We start from the raw sequence: 11,455 nt of genomic DNA on the forward strand, positions 1-11,455 counted from the left end.
CAATTTTTGTTTTGTTTAAATTCGTCGTGAAACTAAAATGCAATCTTTGAAGAGCCGCGAAGCACAGTGGTGGCGAATACGTGGCGGTGGTGCTTGATAAACGACGCCACGAGGCAGTCCGTCAAGAGCCGCATGAGGCTCCTGACCCACAGGAAGTTCACCCTCTGCGCTAACCGCTGCCCCACCGCTCCTCGACACCCTCCATCCCCCCATGCCCCTCCCCCCCCGTGCACACAGCCGCTCGGAAAAATAAACACGCACTCGCACACGATGACTTTGAATTATCGTTTATTATCAGAGTTATTAAATAACTTAATAATTTAACATAAATAACAATGAACAGGAAAAAAAACCCGATGCAACCCAGCAATATGCGATGTAACAAAAACATTTAAATCCAACAACAACATCAAAAAAATATACTTGCTGACACACACAGACACACAGGCAGACACACACAGACACACACACACATACACACATACACACACATACACACATACACATACAAAAAACAAAGATCCCCCGTATAGCCTTAACAGACTGTAGGGGCAAGTGCTGTTAGCGAGCACCTATGAAGGCCGGAACGGTACACGAGGGGGTGGGTGGCCAGCACCACGCCCGACCGCCTTTGTCTCCCTAGTGGCGATATTTACACACCGCACAAGGTACTCATTTGAGGCTGAGTCGACCTAGGGGAGGCCCGGGACCGGTTCAGATGATCGTCACTGGTGTTGGCCGTGAGCGGGAATCGAACCCGGGTCGCCAGGTTCATAGCGCAGCGCGCTAACCGCTACACTATCGCTCCCCACAACACACACAGACACACACAGACACACATACATACACATACACACACACATACACACACATACACATACATACACACACATACACACACACACACATACACACACATACATACACACATACACACACATACACACATACACACACACATACACACACATACACACACACATACACACACACACACATACACACACATACACACACACACACATACACACACATACACACACACACACATACACACATACACACACACATACACACACATACACACACACATACACACACACACACATACACACACATACACACACACACACATACACACACATACACACACACATACACACGTGTTGGTGGGGCGGTGCCGGCGCCGCAGCAGCAGCGGGTGGTGGTGGGGGAGAGGGTGAGGGGAGAGGGTGAGTGAGAGGGTGAGTGAGAGGGGGAGTGAGGGGGAGAGGGTGAGTGAGAGGGTGAGTGAGAGGGGGAGAGGGTGAGTGAGAGGGTGAGTGAGGGGGGGAGAGGGTGAGTGAGAGGGTGAGTGAGGGGGGAGAGGGTGAGTGAGAGGGTGAGTGAGAGGGTGAGTGAGAGCGGTGGGTGGGTATCAACACTGACATGTCAAAAAAAAAGAAATATCCGTACATCACCAGCACACGAAAGCATTTCACAAAACCCACCGCGAAATGAAACAGCAACAACCACACTTGAGACCTTGCGCGTCATTCTCACCGGAGTTAGCTGGAGCACGGGGCTCACGCGTTGTATAACAACAACAATAATAACAACAACAGCAACAACAAGAAAACAAAACGCTATAAACAGCCGACGGACAGCCTCCCCGTGTGGCACCAACGACACACGGCGACAGCTGGTCTTGTCGACACGTGCGTGTGAGGTCCACTCAGCATCAAATGAGTACCTGGTGCAGCGCGCAGTAAACGTCGCCACTTGGGGAGACAAAGGCGGCCGGGCGTGGCGTTGGCCACCCCACACCCCCCTCGTGTGCCGTTCCCAGGCCTTCGTAAGTGCTGCTCGCTAACAGCACTTGCCCCAACAGTCTGTTACAGGCTATACGGGGGATCTTTGTCTTCGTGTGTGTGTGTGTGAGAGAGATATCAAGAGTTTAACGCCACATCAAGTGAACGTCCAAGTGCTCCGTTATAATCACCACCCCTCCCCCCCCCCCACAATGACCCACAGGCGTGAGACGGCAGCATCATCCATCAGTGGATTGAGCAAGGAATCGTCAATGATCCCTGGTCGACAATACAGGGGCACGGCGGTGATGGTGAGGACGCGCGGCGCAGACGACACGGATCGAAACGGATCGACGCATTCCTCGACAGCACAGAGAGCGAGTGAGGAGAGCACAATGTAACTAACGGCCGACGTTTCGGGGCAAGGTGCAGGTGAGGAGCTGTGGCATTCTCAAGCGGGTGACTCACGCGTGCGGCGGCCCCATGCGATCGGACTTCGCTAAGGCACACTCGGACGCGCGGGGCCCCGATGCGCCGCTCCACCGCTGCGTGAATCGACGGGCTTCACAGTCGCCGCTGTCGGCCGTGGGTTGATGGGGGCGGTGGGGGTGTTTAACCATACTTCACCACGCTGGTCAATTTGCGGGTTGGTGGACAGAGCGTCGGTTGAGGTATCACGCACCAGCGATGTTTGGCCGTGAGCAAGAAAATTTAAACTCGAGTGTTTGCCCCCCCCCCCCACCACCCCGCCTCCCTCCCCCAATGCTGAGTTCAGTTGACTTGTGTGGTCACGGCTCACATCAGTGGCGAGTGGTATCCGAACCTCCTCTCTCCCGCCCTTGTCCATCATCGCCATCATCATCGTCGTCAATCCGCGCCCGAACGAACCGCGCGGTGAGGTGTGGCGACGCAACCGCGTGGGGAGGCGCTCATCCAGCAGCGGAGCGAAAAAAGCGTCGTGCGGTACTGTCCAATAATAATAATAATATTATTGATAAAATAATTATCAATAGTAGTATTATCAATAGTAATAACATCATCATCATCATCACCACGATATCTCGAACATCTCTCAGTCCAACGTTTGCTGTTCGTCACGCACCAGGCACTTAAGTCTCGCGTCGCCATCAGTGTAAATAAAAAACAACAACAACAAGAAGAACGGCGACGATGATCGTGAGCACGGAAAATCACACTGGGGCACAGACACGGGGCGCGACTATTTTTTGGTATATTCTTGCAAGCTCCGAACTTTCAACAGGCGGTGGCTACGTCACACCGTGGGGCTTTTAAATTTGCGCGCACGCTCGTGTGCGCGTGTGCGCGTGTGTGCGCGCGTGTGTCTGTGTGCGTGCGCGCGTGTGTGCGTGTGTGTACGTGCGTGTGTGTGTGCGCGCGTGCGTGTGTGCGCGTGTGTGTGTACGTGCGTGTGTGTGCGCGTGTGTGTGTGTGCGTGTGTGTGCGTGTGTGTCCGCGCGTGTGCGTGCGCGCGCGTGTGTGTGTGCTTGTGTGTCCGCGTGTGTCCGCGCGCGTATGTGCGCGCGTGTGGGCGTGTGTGTGTGCGCGTGTGTATGTGCGTTCGTGTGGGCGTGCGTGTGTGTGTGCGTGTGTGTGTGTGGGCGTGCGTGTGTGTGTGCGTGTGTGTGGGCGTGCGTGTGCGTGTGGGCGTGTGTGTGTGTGCGTGTGTGCGCGTGTGTGCGCGTGTGTGTGCGTGTGTGTGTGTGTGTTCATATAACCACGTGGGGTAGCGTAACGGTGAAGCGCGCTGCGCTATGAACCTGGCGACCCGGATTCGATTCCCGCTCACGGCCAGCACCACCAGTGACGATTATCTCCACCGGTCCTGGGCCATCGCTAGGTCGGCTCAGCCTCAAAATGAGTACCTGGTGCGGTGTGTAGTAAACATCGCCACTGGGGAGACAAAGGCAGTCGGGCGTGGTCGCTGGCACACCCACCCCCTCGTGTGCCGTGCCGGCCTTCATAGGTGCTGCTCGCTACTAACAGCACTTGCCCCAACGCTTTGTTAAGGCTACACGGGGGGTCTCTGTCATTGTCGTATAAACAAGTAATAACTCCTCGTGTCCAAGTCATAGGCACAAGGATTGACACAAGAAGCGGTTGCCCGTGCGCGTCGATACGCACCCATGCGTGTGTGCGCGTGTCGAATTTGGCGCGTGCGTGCGTGCGTGCGTGCGCGTGCGTGCGTGCGCGTGCGTGCGCGCGCGCGTGTGTGCAGTGCTCACGTTAATAGGCGCTCGCTAACAGCAGTCGCTTCCTTGTGCGCGCGCGTGTTCATGCGCGACTCGCGCGCGGCACTTTAACGCACGAACACGTTCGATGCACGCGTCAGAGATGCACGTCGAGGTCCCTGCGTCGTGGCGTCGCGTGGTCAGCTGCAGCAGTCGCCTCTCGCGTGCAAAGTTAAACGACGCGAACTAACAACACCATCACCAACATCATCATCATCACCATCACCAACATCATCATCACCAACATCATCATCATCATCGTCGATCAAAGTCACAAGGGTTTCTTCTTCTCTTTCGCTGGAGGAGAAGGGGTCATCGACACGTCGTCGTCGTCGTCATCATCATCGCCGCCGCCACCACCACCACCGTCATCATCGTCACGCTCGCCAGCGTCCTCACGGTCTCGAGCTCTGATGGATGACGACTCGCATCCGCACTTGCAGCCTCTCGTCCCCACGGCCTTTCCGGGGCTCACGTCTCCTGCCACTGGAGCGGTGACCGCTGTTACAACACCACCGACACCGCCACCACTGACACCACCACCACCACCAACAACAACAACAGCACCAGCGCCGACACCTCCTCCTCCTCCTCCACCGCCGCCTATCGCCTTCCCTTCCTTCTTGTGCTTTACGCGCCGGTTCTGGAACCAGATCTTGACCTGCTTCTCGGAGAGGTTCAGGTACGTGGCGATCTCGATGCGTCGCAAGCGCGACAGGTATCGGTTGGAGGAGAATTCTCTCTCGAGCTCCAGGAGCTGCGTGCTCGTGAACGCCGTCCGCATGCGCTTGCTGCTGCTGTTGCTGCTCAGAACTCCGCCACCATCGGCGCCTGCGACACATAGAGAGAGGGGTGGGGCGGGGTGGTGGTGGTGAGAAGGGGTCGATTACGATAGGGGTCGGTGGTTCGGCACGCGGGGACGTGTCTGTGTGTGTTCCTGTGCGTGCGTGTCTGATCGTGGGGAGCGGTGTTGTAGCGGTTAGCGCCACGCTGCGCTACGAACCCGGCGACCCGAGTTCGATTTCCGCTCACGGCCAACACCACAGTGACGATTATCTGAACCGGTCCTGGGCCTCCCCTAGGTCGGCTCAGCCTCAAATTAGTAGCTGGTGCGGTGTAGTAAACATCGCCACTGGGGAGACAAAGGCAGCCGGGCGTGGTGTTGGCCACCCACCCCCTCGTGTACCGTTATGGCCTTCATAGGTGCTCGCTAACAGCACTTGCCCCTACAGCCTGTTAAGGCTACACGGGGGATCTTTGTCTTTGTGTGGAGGAGGTGGAGGTAGTGAGGAAGGGGGGGGGGAGGTAGCGCAGTGGTTGGCGCACGGTGCTTTTAAATCGACCACCTGAGTTCGATTCCCGGCGAGTGATGTCTGCACTGGTCACGAGCCATACACCGCTTAGTCGAATCAGCCTTAAAGTGACATATGAGTACTATAAGGAGACAAAGGCGGCTGGGCGTTGTGGAATCGAATGCAGGTGAGCCGGGAATGTAAGGAAAATGACAGCCGTTTGACAAAACTACAATTGCATGATTTGTGTTTAAACACACACGTACACTCACGTGGTCATGGCCCACCGCTAACGCAAAAAGCAGTGCGTTATTAAAACAGCACTCAAATGTATGTCCGTGAGTCTGATTGTCCGTGCGTCTGCCTGTGTGTCTCTGTCTGTCCGTGTGTCTCTGTCTGTCTGTGTGTGTCTGTCTGTCTGTCTTCGTGTGTTACTGTCTGTCTCTCTGTCTGTGTGTCTCTGTCTGTCTGTCCGTGTGTCTCTGTCTGTCTCTCTGTCTGTGTGTCTCTGTCTGTCTCTCTGTCTGTGTGTCTCTGTCTGTCTGTCTGTGTGTCTCTGTCTCTCTGTCTGTGTGTCTCTGTTTGTCTGTCTGTCTGTGTGGCTCTGTCTGCCCGTGTGTCTCTGTCTGTCTGTCCGTGTGTCTCTGTCTGTCTCTCTGTCTATGTGTCTCTGTCTGTCTCTCTGTCTGTGTATCTCTGTTTGTCTGTCTGTCTGTGTGTCTCTGTCTGTCTGTGCGTGTGTTTCTGTCTGTCTGTCCGTGTGTCTCTGTCTGTCTCTCTGTCTGTGTGTCTCTGTCTGTCTGTCCGTGTGTCTCTGTCTGTCTCTCTGTCTGTGTGTCTCTGTCTGTCTGTCCGTGTGTCTCTGTCTGTGTGTCTCTGTCTGTGTGTCTCTGTCTGTCTCTCTATCTGTGTGTCTCTTTCTGTCTGTGTGTCTCTGTCTGTCTGTCTCTGTCTGTGTGTCTCTGTCTATCTGTCCGTGTGTCTCTGTATGTGTGTCTCTGTCTGTGTGTCTCTGTTTGTCTCTCTGTCTGTGTGTCTCTGTCTGTCTGTGTGTCTCTGTCTGTGTGTCTCTGTCTGTCTCTGTCGATCTGTCTGTGTGTCTCTGTCTGTCTGTCCGTGTGTCTCTGTCTGTTTCTCTGTCTGTGTGTCTCTGTCTGTCTCTCTGTCTGTGTGTCTCTGTCTGTCCGTGTGTCTCTATCTGTGTGTCTCTGTCTGTCTGTCCGTGTGTCTCTGTCCGTCTCTCTGTCTGTGTGTCTCTGTATATCTGTCTGTCTGTCTGTGTGTCTCTGTCTCTCTGTCCGTGTGTCTCTGTCTGTCTCTCTGTCTGTGTGTCTATGTCTGTCTGTCTGTGTGTCTCTGTCTGTCGGTGTGTCTCTGTCTGTCTGTCTGTCCGTGTGTCTCTGACTGTCTCTCTGTCTGTGTGTCTCTGTCTGTCTGTGTGTCTCTGTCTGTGTGTCTCTGTTTGTCTGTCTGTGTGTCTCTGTCTGTCTCTCTGTTCGTGTGTCTCTGCCTGTCTCTCTGTCTGTGTGTCTCTGTCTGTCTGTCCGTGTGTCTCTGTCTGTCTGTCTGTGTGTCTCTGTCTGTCTGTCTGTCTGTGTGTCTCTGTCTGTCCGTGTGTCTCTGTCTGTCTCTTTGTCTGTGTGTCTCTGTCTGTCTCTCTGTCTGTGTGTCTCTGTCTGTGTGTCTCTGTCTCTCTCTCTGTCTGTGTGTCTATGTCTGTCCGTGTGTCTCTGTCTGTCTCTCTGTCTGTGTGTCTCTGTCTGTCTCTCGGTCTGTGTGTCTCTGTCTCTCTGTCTGTGTGTCTCTGTCTGTCCGTGTGTCTCTGTCTGTCTCTCTGTCCGTGTGTCTCTGTCTGTCTGTCTGTGTGTCTCTGTCTGTCTCTCTGTCTGTGTGTCTCTGTCTGTCTCTCTGTCCGTGTGTCTCTATCTGTCTCTCTGTCCGTGTGTCTCTGTCTGTCTCTCTGTCCGTGTGTCTCTGTCTGTCTCTCTGTCCGTGTGTCTCTGTCTGTCTCTCTGTCCGTGTGTCTCTGTCTGTCTCTCTGTCCGTGTGTTTCTGTCTGTCTCTCTGTCCGTGTGTCTCTGTCTGTCTCGCTGTCTGTGTGTCTCTGTCTGTCTCGCTGTCTGTGTGTCTCTGTCTGTCCGTTCACCTGTTTGTTCCGCATCACAACCGAATAAGAACGAGCCAAGTAGTGCTTTGCCTTTGTTTTTTTTAAACACCGGTGGTACAGTTGAAAAGTTGACTACCGACAGCACAGCCGCTTCCGCCCCGCGTACTTAAGTGAAAAAATTAATTGGGCTAGTCACATTCATAATTAATTATCAATGCGTTTTCATTAACGCACGACAGCACGCGGACGCGCTTTTCATTGCTCGCGCGCTTCGTGCTCGCGATAGCGCACGCCGATTGCCACCTCCGCCCGAACCTTTCGAATACTTTACTAAACCCAGCTCACCTGAACACTCTACGAGTACAATACCACGTCCGATATGCACCTATGTACTGACACATTAAGGTGCTTAAGCCTAGCTACGTCCGAGCGTGAACGCACGCGGCGTAACTCGCCTACGTCGCGGTCCCCACGTCGTCAGAACCCTCGCCCGTGACGGCGCGCGCGCTAGTCGCGTGTGATGAACGATATTCCTTCGAACTTTCTGCCGATTTCTCAAGAAAAGCAGCGGCTACCGAGGATCTAGGTGAGCGCGGCTATGAGATGCTCGTGGCATTTGACTCGATTCATCGATGAATCTTCGAGATACTTTAATGCGTAAAACGCGGGAGGTTGGAGTCCTAGCTGCGGTTGACAGCAAAGAGAATCAGTCGAGGCCGCGCGCGTTCGAACCGCTGCTGCCTTACGCATCTTAAGCAGATCTCTCCACGCAAACGTAGATTGGCTGAGATAGAGATCCCTGACTCGGTATAGCCTCACCAGAGACTGTTGGGGCAAGTGCTGTTAGCGAGTAGCAACTATGAAGGCCGACACGCCACACCAGGGGTCTGGTGGCCAGCATCACGCCCGGCCGACTTTGTATTCCCAGCGGCGAGGTTTACACACCGCGCCAGGTACTTATTTGAGGCCGAGTCGACCTAGGGGAGGCCCACAACCGTTTGAGATAATCGTCATTGCTGTTTGGTGGCCGTCGGCGGGAATGGAACTCGGGGCCGCCGGCTTCGAAGCGAGACAACGCCGCTCCCCACGTGATAATCTTATCATCACGCGCGTGTGGATAACGCAGATTATTCACGTAGGCACACCCACGCGCGCGCTCACATTCGCGCAATGACATCAGACGAAACGACCGGCACATCGCGAGCGATTACAACAGCAGCGCGCGATATCACGCATTGAGCAACATGCGCGCGCGCGTGCACTGAAGTGTCAGCGCGTGTGCGTGTACGTGCGTGTCTCTGAGAGTTCGTGCCTATCTCGGTGTGAGTGTGTCTGTCTGAGTGCCAGGTGAGCTCTGTAAACATAACCTCTAGGGAGACAAAGGTGACCGGGCGTGGTACTGGGCCACCCACACCCTCGTGTGCCGTGCCCGTCTTCATAGGTGCTCGCTAACAGCACTTGCTCCAACAGTCTGTTAAGGCTATACGGGGGATATTTGTCTTTGTATCTCGATGTGTCTCCGCGTGTATCTTTGTGTTTATGCATGTCTCGATGTGTCCGTGTGTGTCTGTATATATATATCTGTGTGTGTATCGATGTTTCTCCGTGTGGGTCTCTGTCCATACGTCTCGATGTGTCTCCGTACGTCTCTGCGCGTGTGTCTCTGCACGCCTCCGTGCGTGTGTCTCTGTGTCTCTGCGCGCCTCCGTGCGTGTGTCCGTGTGTCTCTGCGCGCGTGTGTCTGTTGTGTCTCTGCGCGCCTCCGTGCGTGTGTGTGTGTCTCTCTGCGTGCGTGTGTCTGTGTGTCTGTGCGCGCCTCTGTGCGTGTGTCTGTTGTGTCTGTGCGCGCCTCCGTGCGTGTGTGTGTGTCTCTGCGCGCCTCCGTGCGTGTTTCTGTGTGTCTGTGTGTCTGTGTGTCTGTGTGTGTGTGTCTGTGTGTGTGTCTGTGTGTGTGTCTGTGTGTCTGTGTGTCTGTGTGTCTGTGTGTGTGTCTGTGCGCGCGGGGCAGCTCGCCCTTCACCCACCGAGCGGAAGGCAGTGGTGGAACCCAGGTCCCGGCATCGCGTAGGCGGGCGCGCAGAGGCCGTGCGATGGGTTGGGCGGCACGCAGGGACCCTGCGGCTGCTGCCCCCCGCAGTACGGAGTCGGCACTCTCTCGGCGAAGGGCGACTTGAGCAGCGCGTGGTGCGACAGGGAGCCCATCGCGCCACCGCCGACGCCTGTGATTGACGCCATGGCCCCTCCGCCCCCGGCGGTCCGCATGCACAGGGGGCAGACGCAGAATCCCGCGGCCGCCGCAGCAGCCGCGGCCGCCGCTGCTGCGGCTGCGGCGGCCGCAGCTGCGGTAGGCGAAGGAGAAGAGGCAGCAGCAGCTGCTGCAGCCGCCGCTGCTATTGTTGTGGCGGCTGCTGTTGTCGTCGGAAGTTGCGGTGGTGGTGGTGGTGGTGGTGGGAGAGTTTTGCGCACGTGGCTCGGGCTCAAGACGGGCGGGGAGTGCGCGCCGTGCATGCCGAAGGGGAGCGGTGGCAGCATGCTGGTGGTGTGGTGCTGGTGGTGGTGATGGTGGTGAAGGTGGTGCTGCTGTTGCTGCTGATGATGGTGGTGGTGGTGGTGGAGGCTGTCCAGTGGGGAGCGCCCGGGACGCAGAGGGTCCTTGACGATGAGCGAATCGACGAGGAAGGAGCGCGACATCGCTCCGGTTTGTCGTTGTAGTTTTAAAAATATATATATAATTTTTGAAAGAAACAATAACTAAGTCCACTGAAAAAAAGAGTTTTGAGTTATAAATTCGCTGCGAAGAGATTGGCCGTCCTGCCCTGGCCTGCGGTGTCTGCGCGCACACACACGCGCACTCTCTACCTCCTCGCGAGACGAGAGAGAGAGACAGCGAGCGGTGGGGTTGGTGAGCTGCTGCTACTGCTGCTGCTACTGCTGCTACTGCTGCTGCTACTGATGCTGCTACGAGGTGGACTCCTTCTGCAGCCCGAGGAAGGAGGAGGAAGTCGCGCGTGGCTCCGAGCCGTGCGCCAAGACAGCGCCTCTGTACTCTGCGCGCCACGCAGCCCACCTATTTAATGGCCCCATTAGCATGGGGGGGCTTTGCGCGCATTAGCTCACAGCGGCACCAATGGATTCTTGCAAACTGCTTTCACTTTTTTTAGGGGGGGGGGAGAGGCGGGGGGGGGGGATTTGGGAAAGTGTGGAGGGGGGGGGACTGCCCATTATTGGAGCGGGGTGCGAGTGGAGGATGGAAGGCAGGGAGGGAGGCAGGGAGGGAGACAGGGAGCGAGGCAGGGAGGGAGGCAGGGAGGGAGGCAGGGAGGGAGGCAGGGAGGGAGGGAGCGAGGCAGCGAGGCAGGGAGGGAGGGAGCGAGGCAGGGAGGGAGGCAGGGAGGGAGACAGGGAGCGAGGCAGGGAGGGAGACAGGGAGCGAGGCAGGGAGGGAGGCAGGGAGGGAGACAGGGAGCGAGGCAGGGAGGGAGGCAGGGAGGCAGGGAGGGAGACAGGGAGCGAGGCAGGGAGGGAGGCAGGGAGGGAGGGAGCGAGGCAGGGAGGCAGGGAGGGAGACAGGGAGCGAGGCAGGAAGGGAGGCAGGGAGGGAGACAGGGAGCGAGGCAGGAAAGGAGGCAGGGAGGGAGGGAGACAGGGAGGGAGGCAGGGAGGGAGGGAGACAGGGAGGGAGCGAGGCAGGGAGGGAGCGAGGCAGGGAGGGGTGAAACGATTTTTTAAAGACACGGAGCTCATTCTCTTTCTATATATTTTTTATTCACAGAAAGGGCGAGAGAGAGAGAGAGAGGGTTTTTTTTGTTTCTTTAAGATGGAGAAGAGATTGAGTGTTGGGCTTTAAGCGAAAAGGGAGTGGGTGGAGATGTGTTTGCTGTATGCACGTGCGCGCGCGTGCGTGTGAATGCGCCTGCGTGTATAATGTATATGTGTGTGTGTGCGGGGGGCGCTTTAAATGCTGGGGGACTTTCTTTCTCTGTTCTCGATGCAGGTGCAGGCATGTATTATGTATAC

General features: G+C 56.1%; 1 protein-coding gene across 1 annotated transcript; it reads right to left on the reverse strand.

Annotated features, from left to right (window-relative positions):
• Positions 1 to 1,068: 1,068 nt before the first annotated feature.
• On the reverse strand, positions 1,069 to 10,513 carry LOC116942838 (uncharacterized). The gene is made up of 2 exons (XM_032955191.2): positions 9,463 to 10,513; positions 1,069 to 4,870 (listed from the first exon to the last, which is right to left on the reverse strand). Exons 1-2 carry the CDS (start codon positions 10,127 to 10,129, stop codon positions 4,311 to 4,313), a joined length of 1,227 nt encoding a protein of 408 aa, XP_032811082.2. The 5' UTR covers positions 10,130 to 10,513; the 3' UTR covers positions 1,069 to 4,310.
• Between the last annotated feature and the right edge of the window lie 942 nt (positions 10,514 to 11,455).

This window comes from Petromyzon marinus, chromosome 16, assembly GCF_048934315.1.
Source record: "Petromyzon marinus isolate PM22_M1 ecotype Great Lakes invasive population chromosome 16, UKy_Petmar_22M1.pri1.0, whole genome shotgun sequence".
Classification (NCBI taxonomy): Eukaryota; Metazoa; Chordata; class Hyperoartia; order Petromyzontiformes; family Petromyzontidae; genus Petromyzon; species Petromyzon marinus.